The sequence below is a fragment of the Morchella sextelata genome (assembly GCF_020137385.1).
Source record: "Morchella sextelata strain SCLS chromosome Unknown scls_1, whole genome shotgun sequence".
Lineage (NCBI taxonomy): Eukaryota > Fungi > Ascomycota > Pezizomycetes > Pezizales > Morchellaceae > Morchella > Morchella sextelata.
In genome coordinates, this window is record NW_025408616.1 from 2993571 (window position 1) to 3020587 (window position 27017).

At 45.5% G+C, this 27017-nt stretch overlaps 11 protein-coding genes across 11 annotated transcripts; 6 read left to right on the forward strand and 5 right to left on the reverse strand.

Annotated features, from left to right (window-relative positions):
* Positions 1–287: 287 nt before the first annotated feature.
* Positions 288–1454, reverse strand: H6S33_000789 (uncharacterized protein; the record flags this gene model as incomplete). Its single annotated transcript, XM_044832204.1, has 2 exons — positions 288–347; positions 402–1454. 2 exons carry the CDS (start codon positions 1452–1454, stop codon positions 288–290), a joined length of 1113 nt encoding a protein of 370 aa, XP_044700348.1.
* A 1094-nt stretch (positions 1455–2548) lies between these two features.
* On the forward strand, positions 2549–2875 carry H6S33_000790 (uncharacterized protein; the record flags this gene model as incomplete). The annotated part of the gene is made up of 1 exon (XM_044832206.1): positions 2549–2875. The coding sequence occupies one exon, from the start codon at positions 2549–2551 to the stop codon at positions 2873–2875; it is 327 nt and encodes a 108-aa protein (XP_044700349.1).
* Positions 2876–4768: 1893 nt separating this feature from the next.
* H6S33_000791 (uncharacterized protein) lies at positions 4769–5758 on the forward strand (the record flags this gene model as incomplete). The annotated part of the gene is made up of 1 exon (XM_044832207.1): positions 4769–5758. The coding sequence occupies one exon, from the start codon at positions 4769–4771 to the stop codon at positions 5756–5758; it is 990 nt and encodes a 329-aa protein (XP_044700350.1).
* Positions 5759–8016: 2258 nt separating this feature from the next.
* On the forward strand, positions 8017–8914 carry H6S33_000792 (uncharacterized protein; the record flags this gene model as incomplete). Its single annotated transcript, XM_044832208.1, has 2 exons — positions 8017–8725; positions 8793–8914. 2 exons carry the CDS (start codon positions 8017–8019, stop codon positions 8912–8914), a joined length of 831 nt encoding a protein of 276 aa, XP_044700351.1.
* An 838-nt stretch (positions 8915–9752) lies between these two features.
* On the forward strand, positions 9753–10916 carry H6S33_000793 (uncharacterized protein; the record flags this gene model as incomplete). The annotated part of the gene is made up of 5 exons (XM_044832209.1): positions 9753–9857; positions 9928–10088; positions 10154–10201; positions 10261–10562; positions 10615–10916. 5 exons carry the CDS (start codon positions 9753–9755, stop codon positions 10914–10916), a joined length of 918 nt encoding a protein of 305 aa, XP_044700352.1.
* Positions 10917–12167: 1251 nt separating this feature from the next.
* H6S33_000794 (uncharacterized protein) lies at positions 12168–14122 on the forward strand (the record flags this gene model as incomplete). The annotated part of the gene is made up of 13 exons (XM_044832210.1): positions 12168–12338; positions 12458–12472; positions 12538–12882; positions 12942–12987; positions 13042–13049; positions 13119–13253; positions 13304–13390; positions 13451–13462; positions 13521–13547; positions 13618–13704; positions 13770–13811; positions 13865–13914; positions 13984–14122. 13 exons carry the CDS (start codon positions 12168–12170, stop codon positions 14120–14122), a joined length of 1164 nt encoding a protein of 387 aa, XP_044700353.1.
* A 548-nt stretch (positions 14123–14670) lies between these two features.
* H6S33_000795 (uncharacterized protein) lies at positions 14671–16120 on the reverse strand (the record flags this gene model as incomplete). Its single annotated transcript, XM_044832211.1, has 5 exons — positions 14671–14963; positions 15018–15127; positions 15180–15337; positions 15545–15967; positions 16028–16120. The coding sequence occupies 5 exons, from the start codon at positions 16118–16120 to the stop codon at positions 14671–14673; spliced, it is 1077 nt and encodes a 358-aa protein (XP_044700354.1).
* Positions 16121–18951: 2831 nt separating this feature from the next.
* Positions 18952–19692, reverse strand: H6S33_000796 (uncharacterized protein; the record flags this gene model as incomplete). The annotated part of the gene is made up of 1 exon (XM_044832212.1): positions 18952–19692. One exon carries the CDS (start codon positions 19690–19692, stop codon positions 18952–18954), a length of 741 nt encoding a protein of 246 aa, XP_044700355.1.
* Positions 19693–21590: 1898 nt separating this feature from the next.
* Positions 21591–22442, reverse strand: H6S33_000797 (uncharacterized protein; the record flags this gene model as incomplete). The annotated part of the gene is made up of 1 exon (XM_044832213.1): positions 21591–22442. The coding sequence occupies one exon, from the start codon at positions 22440–22442 to the stop codon at positions 21591–21593; it is 852 nt and encodes a 283-aa protein (XP_044700356.1).
* Positions 22443–22517: 75 nt separating this feature from the next.
* On the reverse strand, positions 22518–23834 carry H6S33_000798 (uncharacterized protein; the record flags this gene model as incomplete). Its single annotated transcript, XM_044832214.1, has 1 exon — positions 22518–23834. One exon carries the CDS (start codon positions 23832–23834, stop codon positions 22518–22520), a length of 1317 nt encoding a protein of 438 aa, XP_044700357.1.
* A 1082-nt stretch (positions 23835–24916) lies between these two features.
* On the forward strand, positions 24917–26941 carry H6S33_000799 (uncharacterized protein; the record flags this gene model as incomplete). The annotated part of the gene is made up of 1 exon (XM_044832215.1): positions 24917–26941. The coding sequence occupies one exon, from the start codon at positions 24917–24919 to the stop codon at positions 26939–26941; it is 2025 nt and encodes a 674-aa protein (XP_044700358.1).
* Positions 26942–27017: the final 76 nt, after the last annotated feature.

The window sequence follows — 27017 nt, forward strand, 5'->3', positions numbered from 1 at the left end:
TTTCGGGCACCCGGTGAACTTCAGAAGAATTTGTACTTTTTCTCTTTCGTCTGCTTGAGTGAATGAAATAAAAGTAACTTATAACTTATATTAGGTCTATGAGTTTTAACCGAGTGATATCATGTGATGTATAGAACAAGAGTTACCAACGACAACTGAAGACAACTGAAGAAAGTAGGAAAGAGAAGGAAAGAAACAGGTGATTTTTCTTCCATTATCAGTCAGCGTATATGGAATAACTTAAGATGGAGAAACCAAGGGCAGAGTGTAAGAAAAGCTGGTTTGTCCTAATGGATCTTACGAATCCTGCCGTGAGTGATCGCGATTTGATCATCGACTTTGTCGCTCTGCTTAAATCAGCCAGCTGTCAGGGCAAGACGGGAAGGGCTCATGTAATTTACCTTTCTCATGATGACATCAATTTGAGCATTCTGTCGATCGACCTCTTGGCCTGTGGCCATAGCCAGATTTCTCAACCTACCGGTAACAGCTCCTAGGGCGTCTAAGTTGTTCTCTATCTCTCTTTCTTTCTCGTCATCACTCTCGTCTGCTTCAAACTGGTACTTGCTCCTTTCAGCCAAGCTCATTTTACTACTTGGTTTACTGTATCCGCCATTCCCATTCAGTGCTCTGCCAACGCCATTTTTGCTCTCGAATCCAAACTCTCTGGTTCTTTCCCTCTCCTCGCGCTCTTCTTGATGGCGGGCAAGAATCCGTGCCTCTTCTTGTTTAGCACGGGAAGCTGATCGAAGTGGATTCTTCATGTGGATGGCGAACATGCTTCCATTAGCAACCTTGAGCTCCCTAGCCTTCTGGTCGGCCACACGGCTGTGACTAGAAGCAAGATCGAGATTCTTTTCGGTATTGTATAGGCGTTCACCTTGAGCTCCGAGCCTCGCAAGCGTGTTACGTCCGGTTTCTTCGGCCTGAGCAGCTACACGGAGAGCATTGCGACTGCTGGCCACCGATTCTTGCTTCGTGAAACGAATTTGTTGCTTGACAGCTTCAACGTCCTCCTCCTCCTCTTCTGCTTCGGTTAGATTACGGTCTGGGTTACTTTGTTGACCATAACCACCCTGCTGACCCTGTACACCCTGGTGGCCATATCCGCCATGCTGTCCAGAATACTCGTCTTTCCTTCCATAACCGCCTTGATTTGGAGGTGCATGGTATTGTTGCTGTTGCTGTTGCTGTTGCTGTTGCTGTTGCTGTTGTCTTTGTCCAGCACCGCCGAAGAGCTGTCCCCGTGGATCTTCATTTTTATTCATCACAGAACCACCATATACTCCGTTGACCCTAGACGCACTAGACCCAGCTCCGCTGGGAGCACTCGTTTGGGGAGAAGGTACTCTCGCTGGAGGAGGAGCTGGTGAGGTTTTGCGTTCGCCAAAAAAAGCTGCTTGTTGCTCTTCAGCAGTTTGAACTGGGGCTTTCTTGCTAAAGAAGCCTCTCATGATGAGTGGATATATGTAGATTTGTAGGTTGAATATAGTTTTTCGAATAGAGGTGTGAATATGCTAATATGAAGGCGAATATATATATATGTGTGTAGGTGTTTGTGGTAATTCTACAAAGAAATATATCTAGGAGAAAAAGGAGCTCCCTTAGCAGAGAGATATCTAGAGCTTCCAGGGGCTAGCTATTGAATTCTCAGTCTGAGCACATAGCATTGATGTCTTGGCAGCATCCGTGCCTCAGCTACATGTAGAGTAGAGGGTCCTTAGAACGAAATTGTTGTTCCAGAAAGGGGTGGTGGCATATGAATGCTGTATTAAAGGTACTTTACTTTATAATACATTTTAATATAGCCTACCTAAGTACATGTAGTAATACCTAACGCGTGTTGTATAAAAGGATACATTTAGTGGTAATTACACCCAGTTCCAAGTAATTGTTATGGGTTCGTTTGTGTCTAGAGTATTTCTCTCGCAGTTACCAGTTAGCATTGTCATGGTTCAACGTGCCAGTGATATACATTTTTGCGGTTGTTTTGTAAGTAATACCATCGGCCCAAGCGGGTAAGGTCGCTAAATAGTAACAAGTCGAGATAACCGTCGAGTCAACCCCACTTAACTAACACAACAACAACCTATCGCACTACTCCTGCACTCACGAATCGTCAATACTAGCATCAAATCACTCACCATCACTCGCCTCGTGTCTCTAACGGCCAGAACAGGGATACTCGCCAGAGATCTCTATTGTCTCTTTCGACTCACGTGATGACCGTCTTATCCGTTTTATCGAGCATCTCCCTCTCTCCTATAATCCTTATTTTAAGGATTCTATCGACTCTACTCCTTCCTGCCACTGTTATCGTTCGACATGTTTCGTACTTTTTATTGTTCTTCTTCTATTTGCCCTTTGCCTTACTTGCCCGACTTGAGGTTAACTCCCGGATGTATTCTCGTGCGCGATGGACTTGCTAACATGTGATTTGCTGGCAGCCCATTTACATATTTTGCGGAACAGCAGCCATTATTGGTAACTCGGTTTACATTTATTCCTCTGCCGCGCGCCATATAACTGACGGATTCGGACTTCAGGTATGATAGCCGGTGTTCTACTCGGGTTTACGTCGCACATCTTCTCCGGCGCTCTCGGCCTACACGACGAGACTGAGTCGACTGCGCCGTCCAATCTTGGTCGTTCAAAGAAAAGAGCCTCTTCCCAGGGTTACCAAAGCCCAATCCCAGTGAAACAGCAATCGCATACGCCCATGGCGCGCATGTTATTTCCTCCCTCAATCCCAACGATTCTTGAGGAGGAGGACGAAGATTCCCCAATTCTCCCGGGAAACCGGAGACGGCGGGGTAAGGCGGGTAACAACGTAGAAGCATGGTTTAATGGATCAGACGAATCGTCGGATTTGTGATTAATCCTGCCGTACGACCCTCATAATATCAAATCGCCTGTCATAGTTGGATATGTCTGGTCTTTGTAATCCCTATCTCTGGATCGGGATTTGAATGTGAATAGCAGATTTCGGCTGAGCAAAGGGATCGAAGGAGCGGATTTTCGTTAATCGAGATTTATTTTGTTCCGAGCCATCACATGTATTTATCTGATGTCTATATCACCGTATTGTCGTTGACTAGCGATTATGCCGATTATTCTTGGTGTAGATTTGATCGTTCCTAACTATAAGCAACAGGAATTTGTCGTTCGATGATGACGCGTTCATGAGCTTATATAGATACATGAGATAGGGCGATAGATAGGGAAGTGAGAAGGTGATTTGACCTCCCATCTGTAAGCTACAAGTACATGTATGTACTCGTTCGCCGAGCATGCCCAGATCCCCATATGTACTTATAACCAACCATGTTGTTGCACTCTATTAGAGAAAGCTGAGATATGCAGAAGGTATGGTGGGCAGAAACTTGCTTTTCGGATGTTACATACTGAGGACGTTGTGCGATGAGAAGCCGGGTGTGTGTGGGTGAAGCTTCCGTCCCGAAAGCCTTGTGGAACCAAGAAAAAGACTTCCTTTTTCACCCCGTCCCTGCTTTTGGTGCTTTCCTTGATTTGGTGATAGGCCACTACCCCACACGTTCCGAGCTTGCAGAAGCCAATCAGGAGGGATTGGCTGCCTAGCGATCCTTGCACCTGCGCTGTCTACCAAACCTTAAGCCAGGAGGATCCCTGCACATCGGTGCCACGAAGATGAGCGAAATCTCGCTCTTCGGCAGTGCTAGAGTATGTACCTACACGTCGGCCCGCAAAACGAATCGTCGGGGAAGTAACGATCCTACGGCTCTGGTTGGAACAGTCTTGGAGAACCGTTGGGGCCAGTCGGAATGACAGTATGCCCAACCTAGGGATTGCAGCAGTCCAATTGAGTAACCTCAACATGGGCTTGTGTGAACGGGTTGATAAGACGAAAGGATGTCAGCCCCGTTCACTTGCTACGAGTATGAGACGCACACCGCGTGTGTGGGTGCACCTACACATCCACTCTATATTTTGAGGAGGAAGAGGAGGAGGATCAGGAGGAGGCGAAGAGACAAGTGTCAAGCACTCAAATCCTTACGCACATTTTCCTCTTAGGTTTTAACAACATAGAACTCAGTGGGATGAGTGGCTCACTGGCGATTGCAGATACACATTCCTCGTGAATTTTATCACGGGTTCCCGTTTGCTTGGCCTTGGCGGCTGTCCCACACAGAGTTTGCTGTGTGGGGGCATGTTCTATGTTTCTAAGAGCTCTACTCAACCGTTTGCTTCTGGTCGCGCGAGTAAAGTACATGTATTATTTTAGGATACATTTGCATAGGGTCAGACATCGAGCGGGAAGAACACTAGGACAATATTAAGTTAGAGACAAGCACAGACAAAGGGGAGAGACAACTTGAAAAAAAAAGATAAAGATCATCATTCCCCATTCCACCCAGTTATCTACATGCGTGTAAGATATTCGTCATTTCTGCCAGATCGTGTGTCCATGCATTCCGTGAGGGCTGATGCTTTCGAAACCGGACAATAACAACACCAGAAACAGACATAAAAGGTCTAGAGTGAGTAATCCTGGAGCGGCCAAATCGTAGCCGGCCTCCATTATTTCACCCAATTTCCTCCTCCCACCCTCTCTCCCTTCATTTCAATGGAAACCATTCGAGCGATTTATTGCCCATGTGTTATTTACCAACCTTTACTTAATTGTTCAGCCTTACCCATAATATCCTGAGATATTCCCGTTGTTGTTGTTGTTGTCTTCCTCCCCCGCTCCGACTTCTCAACAAGTCCCTTAACACCCCCTCAACCCGCAATGTCAGACACAAATTGTGGCCGTCTGATATCGGTCCTGGCGTTTTACGTCTTCTCATGCTCGTGCTTCCGTGATGCACAGCCTAGAAAACCGAGTCGTGAAATACGACATGAAGCGCAAGTACTTTGGCGTGAGGAGATTGAATCAGGCCCAATACCGTCATTCATCAAGAACAACAATCACTGCCGGCAGGCTTCCAGAGGATCGTCCCGTGTCAACAGCAAAAACTCTCGGGCCAGTACTCCATCTTCTGCTAAAGCCACAAGCCGATCTTCACTGCCGTTAAAACCCGGAGCCGAACCCGAGCCTCTCGAAAACCTCGTTCCTCAAGCCGAAAAACGAAAGCCCCAAAGAATCACCACTGTGACGGTTTCGGAGTTACCGAAGATTCATCCGCCCATCAATGATCGACACCCGCCCGTTGTTTCAGCGCTACCAGAGTCGAAGAGTGCTACAGCATGGATGACACTTCCACCGCCGCCAGCGCGCGTCATGAGGGCCATCAATAGAGCTACACACTTGGGGAAGAGTAGTCAGCGAGATGGGAAGGATACGGTACTTTGGGGGAAACGGTTGGCAAACTTAGAAAACCGCTCAACGTCACCAAGTAGCTCAAAGGAAAAATCCGAGGTTACTTTAGTGGAAGACGTAGAGAAAAGTATTTGGGAAAGGCATCATGATGATCAAGACGAAAACTCGGAGGCCATGCATCAAACCTTGTCTCGGGAGATTGGATCAAGGACGCGGTCCGGAATGCCTTCTCCGACTTTCAGTGCACATTCTCGCGCTGAATATGAATGCCGATACCTAGACCCCAATTCTGGGGCCACTAAGTCTTACACATTGACCTACGATCAAGAGTTTCTGGGCCAGACTCCCCCGCCGTCTGCGACGACATTTGTCGAAATAGTTCGAAGGCCACCGCCAGCACTGAAGGCGCCTCTTGCAAAACCGCAAAGTCTTAATGGGTTTGAGGATATCTATAGTTGAGGAGAGAAGATTGAAATAGAGCAGGAGAGTATAAAACATTGGGGGATTCCGGACTTCCATACTGCTACTCATGATTCATGATACATTATTTGTCAAAGATTTGTCTTTCTTTACTGAACGTAAACTACACTGAACGCTTTTCAGCATATTCTTTTTTTGTTCTCTTCTCGACTTTCACCTTCCCTTTATTTATCTCTTACTTCTTTGGCGTTTTATTTGGTGTTTGGGTATCTGGTGGTTATCTTTTGGGTTTTTACTTTTTTTTTTAAGCAAAATTTCATGAATGGAGTTCAGTCTGGAAAAGGTGGGTTATCTGGAATTCAATGGACAATTGTTAGAAGGCTTTATATTGCATATTACATGCATTTGGGTTTCTTGTTGACAATTCAAAAGCTTTATGTATGTACATATGCCAAAAAAAAAGAGACAAAGCTGTGGTTGAACAGTTATCTCAATGTACTTTAAATTATGCATCTCGCTAAAACTCAATTATTCTAAAATCATCATGACCAGGTGAAACAAACAATCGTAGCGATGACTCCGTACACATGTGCACATCTTTATCTTATCCTCGGATAAGTGATGGTGTCCCATAGCGTCATTGGAGTATAAAGTGATACTGCAAGTTATCCAGAGGCCGGTGGTGTTCATCAGATATCACTCGCTGCGCATTAGTATACTTTTAGAGTGCAAGAGCTCCCTGGGCTAGTCAGAGTGCATACATGTATGTAGGACTGGCATATGAGCCATCTCACAAGCCGTTGAACTCGAATGCAAGATGGCCTATGCGCCCTGATGGTTGATATATATTATATATGTACTCCATAGCTTTATTAGCTTTGGACCATTGGCCAGGATAATCTCGATGTATCAGCTCTGGTACTATATACTTCGAGTAATTGAATATAATGTATCATTGTATGATCAATGAGGTTACGCTCAGCTCGAAAATACATGGTACGGGTTTACAGGTCCCCTTACCAGATATACATGTATGTATTCCAGACATGCTCAAGGATGTGCTCAATCGCAAGATACTTAGATTATTCTACCCCCTTTTACAGTAGAATTGCCCCTCATAATGATGGAACTACTCTAGAGTACATGCATCTGAGCCTATACCAGACCAGGTCGTAAAGTCGGACTCTACTCTGTCTGATTAACCTGTTATGTACATGTATCCAAATACTTTACTCTATGCATGCGAATCACAGCCTAGCCTCACTGAGGCGTCAGCCAAGATTGTGACAGTGACCCTGGCTGCAGCCCGGGTTGGGAGAGCCTGGCTACATGTAACCACCATATCGAAGAGCCTGATTCAGAGTCCTGGCATCTTGACAACGCATGCAAAAAGGTCAACCTGCAGGCCCATGACAGCTGGGGAACGTAGTAATATTAAGAGTGTGAGCGAGGGAGCGCAAACAGAACAGCACAACTCCTAAAACTACGGTCTCCTAGTTATGTGGCCCACTTCTGATCGCCGCCTACTATGAATACGGTTATATCAATGGTGTCATGCACGGGGGAGTTAAAAAAAGGGCCTGGAAAAGACGCAGACACCGCAGGTTATTCTCCCACTTTTTCTTCTTTATTCTTCAGTCTTCCTTGGACACATCGAAGAGGCACCTATTTGTCTGGTATCGCGCATAGGTCGTTAGTTGCGATAGTTGCCCAGATAGTCCCCTACTAGATATTGCAACTTGCTTTCGCGCCTCAGTCCGACATCAGGCTGGGCTACATACATCATACGACGCACTGCTGCATCGCATCTAATCGAACGCGAGGATCTCCCCAGGCATCTAATCTCTACACGTGGAACACCGTTTAGACTCAAATGGCCGCACGGGCATGAGAAGAAAGAGAGAGAGACATCCTCTTGTCGAGTAGTGTGATAGTGTTGAATAAATCTTGTCGACTACAACCCGCGATAGCATATCACCATCAGTAAGTTACATGTATCTACCTATCGCCTTGCCACATAAACATATCCCTTCCCCCGTCATGTCTTCCGAGAATTTCTCCCACCCCAATTCCCTTTCAATTGTTTTAGGCTCTCATAATGGCCTGCTACTCGCTCCATAAGTCACTCAATACCTTATCTCAAGACGATTGCTATTTTATTGATTGTCAGTACGCTTGCATGTCGGAGGGTTCGGAGTTTGGGTCTCAAAGCTTGCGCTTACTCGACACAAGGTCAATTAGGTTGTGTATATCAACCCCAAATCTCATATCTTCATCTTTAAAAAGCAACAGCAGCGATGGTCGGCCACGATGTGGACCAAAAGTACTTGGGAAAATACGCAAAGTCTACTGCAGAAGACAAAAACCCTATATCCGCGGGACTCTACAAACTACTGGGGCTTTCGACTCTCCTATCCCGAAAACTACTCCGCGCACGAAAGCAACGCAAGTTAGACCCAACCCGCACAACCAAATCTCTCGACCTCTATCGGCATATCATCTGGATGGCTCGTGAGGGTCTTGGGATTCTGCACAATGAAATCCAGCCCGAAATTGCAAATTACCCCTTGATGAACGAACTTCGGGTTCTTATCGCAAAACTCAATGCCTCATACCTCCATATCTTTGTCCTGTTCGATCACACATATGAAACAAGATCTACCATGTCTCCTAGTTCTACATTGAAGGCAACAACTGGTAATGGAACGGCATCTCGCACGAATGGCTCATTGGGTCCTAATGGTATCGCCTCTCTCAACATGAATTCTCAATATGCATACATCAAACCAACTATCGACGCTTTCCTTAAAGCTGAGAAAAACGCAAGGGACCTGTTACCAGGGTCACATCCTCTTAGATTGTCAGTGAAATTGGAATACAGTGCTTTTCTATACGACTGTACAAGGGACTATGAAAATGCTCGACGTGTTGCACAAAAGGCAGTTGATGAAGCATTTGCGTCTATGGATGCTATGGACGATGATGCCTTTGAGGATGCCATGGAACGTAAGATCTCATTTAATTGGTTGAAAAAAATCTTGTTGGAACCAGATCTAATTCATATTAGTGGTAGGAAGCTTAGGAGTTTTGGCGAAAAGAAGCGAGCCATCTCCCAAACCATCTCCAAGATTGGACGGCCAGGAGAATCGACCAAATAGGCATGCAGCCCAAGCAGCTGGACAGCATGTTATTTGAGGGCCATGTATGATATAGTGCAAGTGGTTTCAATGGGGATAAGAGAAACTTTTGGTTTATTGTCTGGTGTTAAAGAGTTATGGTATTCACGGTTGATATTTATGGTTCGGATTCATGGGATATGGTCTGCTGAAACTGCACGTGTTAAGCGGATTTCTTTCACAGCTTTTCTTTTGTCGCATGGTGTTTCACGCGATCCGTTGGTTGGTTGTACATTTGTTTTTCTTTTTACCTACACGCTCTACATACTTTCAAGTCGTTCAAACGTGCTATTTCGAACGAAGTCTTGCGAATTTTCCCTACACACTCTATCTTCAAACTCCAAAACTTACTATTTTACAACAAAGTCCTATGAATATCAATTTGATTATGAGGGTACATAGAGGAGCCAAGATTCGCTTTGCTTTGGGCAATCTCGTACTCAGCCGCACTGTTACTAAATACAGACCTGAATACCTGGAATAATACTTAAAGTCTACAGGTGCTCAGAGTAGATTTACGTTGTGGCGGCATGGTGGTATGTAATTAGAGCAAAACTGTCCTGTGGGGTGAGGCCAGCGCTTAATGCCAAGAGGGTTAGCTACAGGAGACAAGGGAGAGCTTATTGCTTATTTCCCCCCTATCCCCTTCCCAGACATGTAGAGAGGCCTTGACGCACTGCCCAGTCCTAGTACTCTACTTTAATCCTTAAAATCCTTATTTCTTCGTCCTTGCTCCCTCCGGCCTTCATTTCCAAAGTCTACCACTCATTGCAAACTCAAACCGCTCTCTCGCATTCATTACACCAATCACTCTTGGAACTGTTTGATATATTGCGCATTCTGTTGAGCAGTTCAGTATGCCTTCTATCATTTCTCTTGCAAAGGTTGCGCTTCTTGCGCTCCCAACACTTGCATCTGCGGCGGGACAGATGGGTTTTTCACTCGGTGCTCGAACCAATCCAGTAAGCCTTCTTGACCTTATCATATCACCCTCTTTGGGGATATGTTTTGTTGACATTCTGTCTCATTTAGGATGGGGCAGATAAAACGACAACGGATTTCGAAAACGATCTTGATATAATCAAGACGCAGAGCACGATAATCCGGACCTATTCAGTGAGCGATCACGGAACAATGGAGAATATCATGCCCGCTGTCATCGCAAAGAACTTCAAGATTGTCCTTGGTGTATGGTAAGCTCATGGCTTGGTAGCGTTGATGCGGTCGGAGGACATGATTAAGCTAATTATGTACGTAGGCCCACTGACGACGCGAAATTTGAGATTGAGAAGGAAACCCTCAAAGAGTAGGAACTATCCAATATATAAACTTTATATTATACTTACTGACCACCGTTTATAATAGGTTCATCCCAAAGTTTGGATTCGAAAATATCTATGCTATCACCGTTGGGTCAGAATCTTTATACCGAAAAGAACTCACTGGTGCAAAGCTCGCAACGAAGATAAAAGAGGTCAAGGATGTACTCAAGGAGCTCGGAGCCGATAGCATCCCCGTAGGATTTGCGGATTCATGGAATATGCTCGTCACTAGTGACGCAAAGCCTGCTATCGAGGCTAGTAATATTATCCTGGCCAATGCTTTCAGTTACTGGCAAGGGCAAAAGATGGATAATGCCACACATTCTTTCTTTGATGACATAATGCGTACGAATTCCATTCTAAAAAGAGCAAGTTATAACATGCTAATAATAGACAGAGGCTCTAAGCCATGTACAAGAAGTCAAGGGTTCGGACCTTGACTGGGACTTCTGGGTTGGTGAGACCAATTGGCCGACTGGTGGAAAGGATTATGAAAATGCTGTCCCTAGCACTGAAAATGCTGCCACGTTTTGGAAAGAAAGCGTCTGTGCGATGCTTGCCTGGGGAATCAACATTTTTGTTTTTGAAGCCTTTGATGAGGTTTTCAAACCTGTCGAAAAGGGCAACGATGTTGAGCACCATTGGGGTGTGTGGGATGAGAATTATAAGCCCAAGTACGATTTGAGCTGCCCAACTTAAGGAGATCGTATGAGAATTGGAGTCGCCTATCTTTTACAAATCAAACATGTTACAAATTTAGGAAAGCTTAGTTCTTGTGCTTTTATTGTGGGTCAACTTGTCGTTTGTAGCAGTACAGTATCTTTTGTAATCCCATCTTCCTGGGTGGCTCTGGCGTCCAATCATCAAAATAAAAAATATTTGTAAATCGCTACCCGGACGGGTATAGACCCATATTCATTCTGCTGATGGTTGAGAACTGTTAACTGCTCTTGGGCGAACGCTATTCACGCTGACGACTCGGAAATATTGTCCCACCCCTGTTCTCAGAACCACAAAGACGCTTATGATGCTTCGATCTCTCGAAAGTGCTTTGCCGTTGTGCTGTGGCCCACTTTGACTGTCTTGGATTTAGAAGTGGTAATAATTCTTATTCCTTGGGCTACTCATGTATGTTGCTTGGCAAGATTATAATTAGTGGGGATGTGTACCTGCATAAAGAGTATGCACGCGGACGTTCCCGGCCAGTGTTACCGATGATCCTATTTGCTTATCAGGAATACATTCATATATGACGGCCCCCAAAGCGCTACCGGGAACAAGTCAATGATTGACCAAGAATACATGTATTAATACATACATGTATACAAGTACATGTAGTGTAGTACTACAATACATGTACATACATACATGTACTCATGCAAAAATCGCTCTCGTCTTACCTCCTCCTTTCCCTCCTCCTCCGTCTCTGGCCCCAGCGATATATCCATCGAAGATTGGCTACATTGCATTGGTATCAACAGATATTAACGTTCGCCTGGAAATATTGCGGTTTACTATTCCGATAAGTTGATGCTTGTTCGCTCTTTGATTATCTAGACAGAAATGTAGTATGTACATGTACTTATCTTATCTGTGCAATACATATGTACATGTACCGTTAAAGATCTGGGATGTTTATGTATGAGTCAGTTGAAATACCACGGACCCATGAGCGGCACGTACGCATGCACGAGCAAAATTTAGTTGGCGAACTAAACTTACTTTCTACGCCACTGAAATTCTCTATCCACATTCTCCAAATTAGTAGATCCAAGCGGTATCCGTCTCTATCGAGGAATGGACATGTTCCTTATGAGTCTAGAGTCTAGACAGACCTCCTTCTCACTTAAGAAAACTCGTAAACATATGGAAGTATATAAGATGGAATCAGTCTAGATCAAGTCATGATTTGAATTGTTTACTATAGACAGATCATCAACAGTGGCTAAAATGTGCGAAAAAATGCAGCAAGAACAACGCGATATTGAAACAGCCATCGAGATACATGTAGAGAGAACACCAAAGCGTGGAACATGGAGAGAACCACGACGAAATATATTTCGCCTGTTCTCAACATATTTGGGATTTCTCATATACGGGATGAATGATAGCACTGTGGGGGTAAGTACTTACCATTCCTAAGGTTTAAAACCCATAGATAAACGAGATTATATGCATATTCGCTGCTTTCAAGTATTCAATCCTTTAAAGACTACGGGCTTAACTCACATATTTTCCAGGCACTTCTTCCTTCTGTAAGACCACACACAGGATGTCCTGCTAAACGATAAGCTTTCTGATACATATGGATATAACCCAGATTGAAATTTATTATGGACTCAACTACACAACTGTGTCTTTGATATTCTTGGCTCCAGCCATTGGATGTGTCCTTGCCGCCTTCTTGACAAACCGTCCTCATTCAAAAATCGGCAGGCACGGCGTGGGGCTTTTGTCATGTGGATCTTATACCATCGCATACGCAATTGTTTCGTTTCATCCGCCATTCCCAGTGATATTTCTATTGTACATCATTACTGGCTTCGGGAGCGGGCTGATAAACGGATTATGGAATTCATATGTCAGTGGATTAACTAACTCGAGTTCATTATTGGGGTTCCTTCACGGCTTTTTTGGAATAGGCGCAACAATCAGCCCAATTATCGTACGTTATAATGGTTTTGAGATATATTTTCATAAATTGCTAACTTTGATAAAATTTAGGCTTCAAAGTTAGTGGCGAGTGGGATCCCCTGGTACAAGTATTATTGTTAGTCAATTGTTATTTCTGAAAAGTGATCTGATGCATGCTAACATGTATTAGACATACTCGTAAGATATGCTCCTATTATTGGGCAATTGGACAGTTGGATGATCTACACGTACTTACTGATAGGATAGACTGGCCTCGGTGCTATGACAACTGCAATACTCGTAACAGCGTTTTGGGAAGAAACGGGCCCAGTGTACTGTCAACAGCACGCTGATTCATCCGGAATGACTGGAGGACGGACTTTGAAAGTTATCAAGAGCAAGGTGTTTAATATTATTCCTTGAAACGATTAAGTTCTTGGCTAATCGGAAAGGTGACTATACTACTATCAGCTTTTATGCTGTTATATTTGGGATGTGAGCTCTCAATTGGAGGATGGATCGTAACATTCATGATACGTGTGCGTGGCGGTGAAGAATTCGGGTCAGGACTGGTTACTTCGGGTTTTTGGATTGGGTAGGGGTTTAAAATTGTGCATAATACATGTACATGCAGTTATTTACTAATTAATCTAACTGTGTTATTCCTAGTTTAACTTTAGGTCGATTTGCGCTTGGGTGGGTCACTGGCCATTTTAGAGAGTTCCTCATGGTTACGATATATATAGTACTAGCTATTGGCTTACAGCTCTGTTTCTGGTTAATCCCACAATTCGTTGTATCTGCCGCGATGGTGGCTATGATCGGGTTTTTCATTGGAATGCCAATACCAGCAGTAGGGCATCTGTTATATATCAATCTTTCGTGGATTACATGCAACTGTGACTAATTATTCCTCAGGCGATTGTTGTCGTCACAAAGACTCTTCCACCAGAGCTTCATGTTGGTCCTTATCCTGAAATATATTTTTGATTCAAACTGATTGTACTATTGAGGTGATTGCTGTTGGATTCTCTACGGCATTTGCAGTATCTGGCTCAGCAGTGTAAGTTCATTTTCTTTTAAAATTTCTGGGATATGATGGAGTGCGCAGGTGTTGATTCATAGGATGCAGCGTACCGTTCGCTGTGGGAGCACTTGCACAAAGCAAAGGAGTTCAGGTCTTACAGCCAATAATTGTAGCTTTATTAGCTGCACAGCTTGGATTGTGGTTCTTCGTGCCAAGGGTTGCGGAAGGGAAACAAGGTGGGTAAATATGGAGAGGACCGAGCTCTCTTATAAATGGGAAATGTCTTCGGTTGAGTGGACGCGAAGGTTCGGTTATAAAGTTTAATCTAGAATCACTGATTTGATTTAATTTATGTGCTCAAAATCTCAATGAGATTAATAAAAGATTGATCATAAAAACACAGATGTTAGCGGTATCAATTTCCGTGAACTAATCTTTTTAAAAACAAAAATCGAAGATTTATGAAGACCATACCAGACCCGTGAAAGCTACGTGTAGTTTAAACCAAATCTTTTAGGCACTTGAGAAGAAAGTATACGTAGATGATGAAAAGATTGGATAACTTTATACCCCCATATTTCCTGATTGACACTTGAAGGATTGCGTATGTACGGTCTTGGTACCTTGGGATTAAAATCCCTGTTTTGTGCCGAAATATTTGGGCAAAGAGAAAAATGTGTCCACAAATGTAACATTGTAATTGGCTGTATCGAGTGATATTTTATGAAGTGCTCCAAACTTCCAGGCTTCACTATTTATCTAGTAACGTGGATGTCTAATAATCCGTGTGCCCTATTTACTCCCAGACAGCTCAAGCACTGCATTCTTGGCTTCTCCGACAACGTCGTATGACACCTGCTTGTCAATCTGTGACCACATTTCAATACTTGGAAGTTTACCCTCTCTCTGTTTAGGTCCTTGCTTTTGTTGCCGAGAGCGCTCTTGTATGGCAGTAACTCGGGGATAGCGAAATTCTTCGAAACGCTGTAGACGGTCTGCTAAACTCATATCTGGGGGAGTGTCAAGGAGGAAAATAGGTAACGAGGCCGCATCCTCAATAGCTTGAGCGCCACCTTGGCCTTGGTCTACATAAATATTAATAAGAAATAATATCTGGGGCGTATATAGGTGAACTATACGCGGAAGCATGGGATGTGCTGCATCGCCAATTAAAAGAGCATTGCCTTTGTGCCAGCCTTGTACAGGATTGCGATCCCTAATCTGCCATAATCCAGGACTGGAGTCTTTTCTATTTAGGGGTTTAGAACATGATTCGGGTGAAAAGACCAACGATGACTTACAAAAGAAGTTTCTGAAGGGGTTTCGGAAATTCTTTGAACTTTTCCGCAAGGTCAGAAGCTTTGCCGTTTGCGCGCCAGCTCTCAACTGATTGACTAGCCTCCCAGAACACAGGTGCAAAAAGGTTTAGAAGAGTATTATCTCTACAGGGATAGAGCAGCTACTACCACTGTCAGTGAGGCCTTAATTCTCTGATCTCAAGGGGGTATACACAGCGTCGCCCATCTCTCCCAACCCAATCCTCCATTTTGATTTCGTTCACAAATACTCTGAGCTCTGGATCGGCTTTAAGCTCTTCTATATTATACAGGGAACGAAATGCACTGTGACCACTGTAAACACTGGGCTCCTCCCTTCTTCCCCTTACTTCCTGCCTGATGACCGATTTCACTCCGTCTGCCCCAATAATAAGGTCACCTTGGAAGCTTTCACCTTTATCCGAGACGATGACCCCACTTCCACAGTCCACACGTATAATATTAACGCCGAGTCTCAGCATTGCTGGAGGACCCCAGCATTCATCCCGATCACTAGTTGCGATTCGGAGTAGCTCAAATTGCAAGTCTGCACGATGAAGAAACCACCAAGGTGCACCAACATCACGAACAATATCCCGAAGGTCGAGTGAATCAACAACAACACCATCCTTATTATATTCATATTGGGGCCCGGCGTCAGTGGCACGAGCGCGTTTTGGATCAAAACCGAAGGATAACAGGACCCGAGTAGAATTGGGCGCTACCGAGATCGCTGCGCCGACCTCACTGAGCTCAGGCGTTCTTTCAAAAATCTAGGATATTTAAAAGTTAACTTACATAGAACCTAAACCACGCATAAATAGTAGACTGACCTCAACCACTACACCACGTTTGCGAAGGGCGATTGCAAGAGAAAGACCGGCTATGCCTGCGCCAACAATCAACACTTTATTGATTTGACCCATGATACAATGTAGAGATACAGGAGAATCGAAGGGGAAAACGAGGGATGTGAAAAAATCTGGGGTCAATACTTTACACCATGTTGTGAAGAAATACACTTGTCTTCTCTGTGTGCCGATGTATCCAGCGGGGTAATGCAACTTGAGGATTGGGGACAGTTCCGAGAACCCGAAATTTAATCAATTTAAATGTAGATAAACCTACCGGGTAGACAGGTTTCGTCTTCTCAAGTTATCAAGTAATGATTACGTCAACAGGAGGTCGAGTGATAGGCTGTGTTGCGGAGTGATACAGAGAATAACTTAACGGTAAAGGACTACAATGCCACGGAAAACAGGGATAAATGTCTACAATGCCATAACACCCAGCGTGTGCACGCAAATTCTCACATATTTCCAAAAAAAAAATAAAAATAAATAAAATTAATATAGGCGTACAGCCACTCTGCAAAAGTGTTCGTGATTCCGATTTCGGAGTGTGACATTTCTCCATAGGTAACCGTGGCGGACCATCAAAAAAAAACCCAAGAGAAGACTTTCCCAGTGATCAATGGCGCCCAATCAATGAAGAATAAGATCAATGACCTATCTTCTTTTATATATATTCACGAACTATATTATATATTTTTCGTTGTTTTAAATCTCAACATTAATTAATAACATCAACGTTACGGGTGCGCCACACTGCGCACTGACACTAAAACTAAATCACGAACACTTTTGATGAGTGGCTGTATGTATTATTAATTATGTGCCCAGAGGGCTTTACAAAGTTTTTGAACAATTTTGGTGGCCTGCGGCAGTCAACTTCCTTCCTCCCTAACAACCCTCGAAAGTCAACTACAATAGAGAGTATTTACCAACCGTCAATTGTAGCAATTGACATTTTGCTGATCTCAAAAGTGGAACCCGCAACTATCAATTTTGGATCGCTAGCCCCACACTCCGGGGGCTTCTCCACGCCTGTGAAAATTCCTGTGAGAATGATATGACGCTGTTGTAATATTATCTGAAAATAAAATACTTATAGCTTTCTTCAAATAATTGAGATTTCTTTTGCCAAATTTGACAACCCGCTGTGCTTTTCCCAACCATGGATCATGATGAAGCAGAAACCCATTCCTACGGCGGATTTGTTCAAGATGAGGCTGAAATGAACACCTTATCCGATGCAGATTTCCTTCATTTTACGAGGTAATAGCCTACTACAACTAATACGGTAGACTTTGGTTTTCTGATTGGTGTCACTATAGATTTGAATTTGACGATATTCAAAAACTCGGTAAGGTACTGGGTGTCCTTGATACTATTTATACACGTTCTGGATATGCATTCGATACGCTACATGCCATGTTCCTATTGTGTGCCCGATTGGCCTGGCCTTCAAGGCAAAAAACCTTCGCTGTCTTTTTTGGCTGGTCCCAAAGCTCTATATCAAATGTATTATATGGATGCTGGATTTTATTGATGGTCGATGGGGTCATCTACTACGAGATTTTGATTCAGGATTGATACCTGAGTCAAAGATTTCAACCTTCGCATCTGCGGTACAATCAAAAGATGTCCCTCTTAACAGTTGCTGGGGATTTTTGGATTGTACTATCCGACCAATCTGCCGATCTACACAGTTCCAAAAGCAGGCATACAATGGACACAAAAAGCAACATGCACTCAAATATTCCGCAGCTATATGTCCTGACAGAATTATATATCATCCGTTGTAACGGAGCCATTTCAACTGTCTAGTGTATGAGTACACACAGGGCCCGGTTATATGCTGAGAGTTATTGTTAGAAGCCAGTTGCACGGTGATATGCAAGTACCGGCAATGTGGCTAGCTACCAGCTGTTAGAGCAACTACATTCTGGGCGCTAGGAAGGGGATTTATTCATGGGAGTAATGACTGACGAGCCTATACCTCGCCAGTGACTAGTAGGCCAGCTAGAGTGAAGCTTTGTGTAATGGGGGTCCCTTCTAAGAGAAATAGAATAAGATAGAATAGAGACAGCCGTGCAAGATAGACAATCAGGTTGTATAACGTGGGTCTATGGACAAGAGACTATAGTGCCAAGGAATACAACCGAGGCAGGAACGTAGTAGAAGATATTCGTAACTTTGGACTATGGAGCAGCTCTATTTGATCTGATACTCAAACTGAACCCTATGAAGTAGCGTAGCACAGAAATAATATTCGTGGAGTAGAATACAGAAGAAGAAGAAGAATCTTATATTGCTTTGAAGTACAAGACTTATCGCACGCCAAACCAACCGCCTAAAACGAAACCGAACAGAAAAGAAGAGAAAAGAAAAAGAAAAGGAAAAAACAGCGAACAAGAACAAACAAGAACAAACAAGAACAAAACGAACACGAACAACGGCAAGGAAATTCAAGAACGATAAACGACCTGAAAACCCAACGGCAAGGAGAAATAACATATCTGTAACGGCAGCCATACGTTTCGGTTATGCGAAGTGTCAGAGTATGTAAAGGAAGGATTGTGTAGTGTGTGTGTGATTTGTTAAAGCGAGTTTCTATTATGTTTTTTCTGTTTCTGTTACGCGAGAAGATGAGTCATCGTGGGTTGAGGTCTGGATATATAAAGGGGCGTTGTCTCGGCTTTCTTCTGTTTTCTTTTCTTTCCTTTTCTCTTTACGCAACCTCTGTATTTACTCCACGAATACTATTCTTTGTCCGCACTACGTCATAGGGCTTCAACTGGTTTATCATACCAGGTAGAGCCAACCCATAGTCCATAGTCAAAGTATACCTTTACGTCTACGTCCACGTCTACGTCACCACCTAGGTTGTATTCCTTGGCACCACAGTCTATCGCCTACGGTCCCCGTGATATATATCGCACCAAATACTCAAATCTTCCTCTTCGTTTCCTCGAATCCAAAATATCTTCGACTTCCCATTCTTCCTCCCCTTCGATTTCAACCGGAGGTGGTGGTAATTGTTGTTGTCCTGGTAAGGGATCATTCGCTTCGGGTGACAATAACGAAACATGAAATACTGGATGAATTTTCATTGACTGGGGAAGTTCCAACTCATAAGCATAGGGATTGACAATGCGCTTAACGCTATAAGGTCCAATACGTTTCCAGTCGAATTTCTTGGAAGGTCGCTTTGTTAGAATATGAGAGCTTGATAGGAAAACCTTGTCTCCTAAATGGTAACGAGGAGCCGGAGTTCGATTTCTGTTGGCTGATTCTTCTTGTATTCTTTGTGCCCGGAACATCTCTTCTCTTAGAAAATCCACTACATCCTTCATTTCTCTTGCAATACGGTTCGCTTGATCCTCCGCCGTCGTTTGACCATGTTCCAAGGGGCCAAAAGTCATTCTTGGATTTCTTCCCGAATTGGCATAGAACGGGGAGACCTTTGTTGTTTCGGAGGCATGATTGTTTGTCGCAAATTCAGCCATTGGTAGCATTCGAGCCCAATCATCCTGTTGATAGGAAACATAACTTCGGAGGTACTGTTCCATTACGGCATTGATTCTTTCCGTTTGTCCATCTGTTTGGGGGTGAAATGCGGTAGAGAATTTTGGTGATATTTCTGTTACGGGCATGCCAAGCATTTACGGGAGTGAGAGAAAGGCTAGTAGATGCCCCAATACCCTCTGATACTAATGGCAACATTACTATCAACTCCGGTTCGCACCCACGAGGTGCGGTGCGATCAATATGCGACCAAATGCGGAGTTGCGGTTTCCCTAGTTAAAAAACACGTTTTCGACCCCAATAATAACCCCCGGAGCGTCAAACCGCCGGGGGGGAGTGTTTTGGTACCGGTGGATATATGAGGGACAGCTGGAATCAATCGGATTGAAGATCGGACCGCTCGGAGTGAATCGGCGCAAGCTGCCAGCCGACCGAGTACCTATCGGCGGTACCTGTGGGCATGAGAGGACTCTGCTATGTGGGGAAGCGATGTGGGAAGAGGCCTGAGTAGGTAGCCTTGCCGTCCGAGACCTCTGAACAGCCGACGCTGACGATTATCCACCAGATAGCCGATGGAGAAGAAACATCGACAGGGAAACGTGCATTAGAGTGAATAAATAGGTTGAGGGGTTTCAGCGGGTTTAGGAGTTTGGGTTACGGACTTAGGAGTTAAATGTTCTTGGTTGTTTTTCAGGGTCTCAGGCATGCCCCGAGTGTATTCTGTATTATTAGTAGACGGGGTCCTCGAGACATAAGCGAGGGATATAAATACTGTGTCATTCACTGACTAGCCAAACCATCATCGGCGAAATCAGAGTCTTAACAATATAAATCGTTGATACGCGAGTTACAACTTTATTTGACTATACTTTTGGAATTACTTTACTCTATCGTGGCTGTGAGGGATGCGTACCAGACCACAAGAGTACACTACGCAGAGCTCAGAGTTCGGCTAACAGCTACAAAGGTAGAAGTCTCCAAGGTCTCTTCAGTCAACGTCGAGTATGATTCTCCTTGATCCGATACGGGCCCCGCGAGCTACGTTATCAACAAAGATTCACTAGAGTTTAGCGTTTGATGTTCGACCGTCTTCGACGTAATAGTTCAGGTAGAGTTCGAAGTCACGATAGAGTAAAGTAATTCCAAAAGTATAGTCAAATAAAGTTGTAACTCGCGTATCAACGATTTATATTGTTAAGACTCTGATTTCGCCGATGATGGTTTGGCTAGTCAGTGAATGACACAGTATTTATATCCCTCGCTTATGTCTCGAGGACCCAGTCTTCTAATAATACAGCATACACTCGGGGCCTGCCCGAGACCCTGAAAAACAACCAAGAACATTTAACTCCTAAGTCCGTAACCCAAACTCCTAAACCCGCTGAAACCCCTCAACCTATTTATCCACTCTAATGCACGTTTCCCTGTCGATGTTTCTTCCCCATCGGCCGTCTGGTGGATAATAGTCAGTGTCGGCTATTCGGAGGTCTCGGATGGCAAGGCTACCTACTCAGGCCTCTTCCCACATCGCTTTCCCACATAGCAGAGTCCTCTCATGCCCACAGGTACCGCCGATAGGTACTCGGTCGGCTGGCAGCTTGCGCCGATTCGCTCCGAGCGGTCCGATCTTCGATCCGATTGATTCCAGCTGTCCCTCATATATCCATCGGTACCAAAACACTCCCCTCCGGCGGTTTGACGCTCCGGGGGTTATTATTGGGGTCGAAAACGTGTTTTTTAACTAGGAAAACCGCAATTCCGCATTTGGTCGCATATTGATCGCACCGTACCTCGTAGGTGCGAACCGGAGTTGATAGTGGTGGTGCCATTACTATTAAAGGGTATAGGGGTATCTACTAGCTTTTCTCTCACTCCGTAAATGCTTGGCATGCCCGTAACAGCTTACCCCCCTTCCAGGGTGTCACGTCTCGGGACATCTTCTGACAGACTATGGTTCCAGTAAACCTACTCCACATATCACCCGTGGTGTCTGTGGAGGGGAAGGACTTAGCCCCGTGGGGTACCTCTATAGTCTCAGGCGTTGGTCCTTCACAGCCTTGGGGTTCCTTCGATGAAAGTCGCGGACTAGATCAAGTATGTCTTCGTTCATAACGTCCATGACTTGGTAAGTACAGTCGCTCATCGAATAGCCCCGCCATTTCACCAGGTATTCTACTAATCCTTTTCTGCTCTTCCGGCTTCCCACAATACTTTCCACTTCGTATAAAACCTCTCCTTCCTTATCGACCTCTTCGGGAGTTGGGGGGCGTTGTTCGCGGCCTGGTATACCGCTCTGTCGGTAACGTTCCAAGAGTTCAATATGGAACACGTTATGGATTTTGACTTGCGGTGGCAGTTCCAGTTCGCAGGCTCGTTTACCGGCTAGTCGGACAATTTTGAACGGGCCGAGTTTCTTATGATCGAGTTTCTTGGTAGAGCGACGAGTCTTGATGTTGGTCGCATTGAGCATAACCATGTCTCCTACCTTGAAGTTAGGCGGTTCGTCCCTTTTCCGATCGTAGTATTTCCCCATCTTCTCCCTGGTATCTGTTAAGCGAGCCAGAGCGGAATCATGAACTCCTCGGATAAAGTGAGCATACAGGTCACTGGTTGGGTTGACCACTTCAGCTTCCGTCGGCCAGTTGGTTCTTGGGTTGTAACCGTAATTGGTATAGAACGGAGATTGGTCCGTGGCGGTGGTAACCGAGTTGTTATAAGCATACTCCGCCAACGGGAGTAGCTCTGCCCAATCATCTTGCTCGTAGTTACAAAATGCTCGTAAGTAGTGCTCGAGGATTTGGTTGACTCGCTCTGTTTGCCCATCGGTCTGAGGGTGGAAAGCCGTACTCATTCTTATCCTCACATCCAACAATTCCATAAGGGATGCCCAAAAACTTGAAGTAAACTTGGCGTCCCTGTCGGAAACTATGTCGAGAGGCAGCCCATGGAGTCGTCAGATTTGACCGAGGAATATCTTTGCTAAATCCTGCGCGGTCGTTTCTGCTACTAAGGGAATGAAGTGCGACATCTTCGAGAACCTATCGACTACTACCCAGATTTGATTGTATCCCTTTGATTCCGGTAACTGTACGACGAAGTCCATTGATATCGATTGCCAGACAGAATGTGGCGTGGACAGTGGTAGAAGCGCACCGTATTTTTTATGGCGGCTGGGTTTGTTGCGCTGGCACTCGTCACATGACCGAACGTAGTCATCAATCCACTCGTTCATTTTTGGCCAATAGAAGTTACACGTAATGAGTTCCAGTGTCTTATCTTGTCCAAAGTGTCCTGCCACTTTCGAGTCGTGTTCTGCCTGTGCGATTCGGATCTTGATACGGTCGTCTGCCGGGATGTAGAGTCGGTTCTTATAGAAGAGTAGCCCGTCTTTCTCGGCAATATCCTTCAATTCCCCCAGCTTCTCCCCTTGCTCAACTCTCTCTCTCATTCCTACCCATATCGGGTCTCCCGATGCCGCCTGCCTGACATGATCCAGAAAATTCTTAGACCAGTCGATCACTCCCTTGGAGGCAAGCGACACCGCTGATACCACAAATTCTTCCTCCGCCAACTGCCCGGGCTTAAAGAACCTGTCTATCGGCTGTTTCCCAAGCGTGCCACCCCCTTCAGGACGGTACTCCGGCCGTCGCGATAGTGCATCTGCCTTCCCATTTTTGGTTCCCGGGCGGTAAATAATCTTGAAGTCAAATTCCGCCAAAGATTCAGCCCACTTTGCCTGTCGTCGGTTAAGAACCTTGGTTGTTGAAAAATATTCCAAGTTCTTGTGATCCGTATATACGAGAACCGTTCGGCTAGGTCCTTCAAGGTAGTGACGCCATTGCTTGAAGGCTGACACAATTCCCAACATCTCCTTTACCCAGACGTCGTAGTTGAGTTCCGCTGGGTTAAGCTTTCGAGAATAAAAGGCAACAGGGTGAGTCTTTCCGTCAATAACCTGGGATAGAATTGCGGCGATAGCAAAATCACTCGCGTCCGTTTCCACGATAGTCTGGCGATCTGGAGAGAAGTGTACCAAGATCGGCGCAGACGTAAACAGGGTTTTGAGTTTTTCGAAGGCTGCTTGGGCCGTCATAGACCAGACAAAGTTCTTAGCATCACCCCTGAGACAATCGGTAATGGGTTTACAGACCCCGGAGAAATTGTGGATAAACCTTCTGTAGAAATTGGCAAAGCCCATGAAGATCTGTACTTCTTTAACGCTGCGCGGGGCTTGCCAATTCGTAACAGACATGACCTTATCCAGTGCCATTGTTACGGGCATGCCAAGCATTTACGGGAGTGAGAGAAAGGCTAGTAGATACCCCTATACCCTTTAATAACTAATGGTAACACCACTATCAACTCCGGCTCGCACCTACGAGGTACGGTGCGATCAATATGCGACCAAATGCGGAGTTGCGGTTTTCCTAGTTAAAAAACACGTTTTCGACCCCAATAATAACCCCCGGAGCGTCAAACCGCCGGAGGGGAGTGTTTTGGTACCGGTGGATATATAAGGGACAGCTGGAATCAATCGGATCGAAGATCGGACCACCCGGAGCGAATCGGCGCAAGCTGCCAGCCGACCGAGTACATATCGGCGGTACCTGTGGGCATGAGAGGACTCTGCTATGTGGGAAAGCGATGTGGGAAGAGGCTTGAGTAGGTAGCCTTGCCGTCCGTGACCTCCGAATAGCCGACGCTGACGATTATCCACCAGACGGCCGATGGAGAAGAAACATCGACAGGGAAACGTGCATTAGAATGGGTAAATAGGTTGAGGGGTTTCTGCGGGTTTAGGAGTTTGGGTTACGGACTTAGGAGTTAAATGTTCTTGGTTGTTTTTCATGGTCTCGGGCATGCCCCGAGTGTATTCTGTATTATTAGTAGACTGGGTCCTCGAGACATAAGCGAGGGATATAAATACTGTGTCATTCACTGACTAGCCAAACCATCATCGGCGAAATCAGAGTCCTAACAATATAAATCGTTGATACGCGAGTTACAACTTTATTTGACTATATCTTCTGAAATAGTTTACTCTATCGTGACTTCGAACTCTACCTGAACTATTACGTCGAAGACGGTCGAACATCACACGCTAACTCTAGTGAATCTTTGTTGATAACGTAGCTCGCGGGGCCCGTATCGGATCAAGGAGAATCATACTCGACGTTGACTGAAGAGACCTTGGAGACTTCTACCTTTGTAGCTGTTAGCCGAACTCTGAGCTCTGCGTAGTGTACTCTTGTGGTCTGGTACGCATCCCTCACAGTATATTGTTACTCACAAGTTCACTTGGAGTAACGAAGTCACCTCAAAAAAGAACTATCATCATTATCCCTTACCACAATGGCTGGCCGAAGGGATTATTTCGTAGACACCTCGGCCGTAACGGACGAGGCCGCAGAGGACGCTATGGTACTATCTGGGGCTGTTAGCCCCGATCCCCTACTCCAGGGAGGACCCTCTACACAAACTAGGTCAACGAGTAAACGCTCTGCTCAAGCCCAGTTTACGAGGTCCATGCAGGAGTTTTTGGATACCCATGAGGCGCAAATGAGGTATCTTGGTACAGCTGGACAGGCCGTTTGGCAGCAGCTACAAAACCTCCAGGAACAAGTGCAGGGGAGTGGGCAGATTCTGGATAAGAAAGTACGGCAAGAAGCCATCGCCCAGAAGCAACATCTCGAATCGCTCTTTGAGCTCGTCGAAAATGTTCGACAAGTACACGAAGCCGCACGAGCCGCCGACCACGAGGTTCTGGACCGTAACCATCGAATTACTCAGAACCAACTGTTGGAGGCGGAACGACAGCTGAGAGTTGTAAGAGAAGAGCGAGAGCAGGAGGAAAAGGAACAGCGGGAACTGTTGGCACAATTCAAGCAATCCGATGACGTAAGAAACCAACAAATAGCCGAGATGGAGGAACGTCTACGACAACATTTGTCGGTAGCACCCTCCATGGTGAGCATTCCCCTGGACCCTAATGCACCCCAAACGGTTCCTGTTGGTAATGGCAAGAACCCCGAAAACGCTGGCCCAGTAGGAGGAAACGCTGGTCCTGTAGGAGGAAATGGAGGCAGGCAACCAGAGGAGGCCGGCCCAGTGCAGGGAAATAGTGGCAGGAAACCGGTGGGAGCTGCCCCCGTCGGCGGGAATGGTGGAAATCAACCTCCCCAAAACCCACCAAGAGGAAACGTTGGGGGAGATCCAGAACCTTCCGACGACGATGACGACGATAACAGTGAATGGTCGCACGGTCGGAAGAATTGGAGAATGAACCGAGGTGGAAACCGGAATTCGGCGCCGCCTGAAGACGATGATATGGTAGATTCGCTCGCCAAAATACCCTTTGAGTTCGATAATGCCAGGAAGCATAACTTGCGGCATTGGCTCATGGAGTGCGAGATCTACTTCGAACAGAAGCCCAAGAAGTTCCGAACGGACAGGAACAAGGTACTGTTCGCTGGGACGTATACATGTGGGTTGGCAAAAGTATGGTTTATGGAATATATCGAGACCAAAATGCTAGGACCAGCAGCCGCGGACTATGCTACTTGGACTCGTTTCCGTCAGGAGATTAGGAAACGCTTCTTAAGCACTCAGGAGGCTATGGAGAACGCGATGAAGATGCAGCAGTTTAAGTACTCTGCTAACATCGGAGACTACCTGACGAGAATGGAGATCATGAACCAGCATGCTCAGATGAAAGGAGCATCCTATCGCGCCGCCCTACTACAAGGGCTACCAAATGAAATCCGGGAGCGCCACTCACGCTTCGATCCAACCGATGACGACTCCGAGTACATCCAACAGTTGGAACGAGCCGGCAAGGCTCATGAGGCTTATCAAGAGCAGATGAAGATGTTGGGGAAAGCGGAGTCGAGAGGAAGGGAGTCGAATAATAGTGGGAACTCGTGGCAGAAGGAGAAGGGGTTTAAGATTAAGGGAAGGGCTCAGACCGAGGAGAAGGAAAAAGGGCAAGATAAGAAGAGCACCAGCAAGAGCAAGTCGGGGAATAAGCCAATATACCACGACTACGACGAAGCCACCAAAGGAGTTCCACAGCCGGTCCGAGAACAGCGAAAGACCGATGGAGCCTGTGTGCGATGTGGCCGAAAGGGTCATCTTTGGAAATGGTGTCGTTCAGATGCTAACAGCAGTGCATCTATCTCCTCTTTCTCCCGAAAGCGTACCCGCGATGACGATGGCGACCACGATATGGAACCACCGGAACCCCAACCTCAGAGAAAGCGTATGAGGCACCGCGCTAGAAAACCGGCTGCTACGGCTGCTGCGGAGTACACCAGTGGGCAAGCGTTTGTGCGAGAACGCGGATCGGAATCTGAGATGGATTTCGACGAGGATTTTTAAAAGGGGACTCTGATGAGTCAGGTCAGGAGTATCCCCAGATTGCTATATTATCACTGACGGAAAACAACAAAAAAAA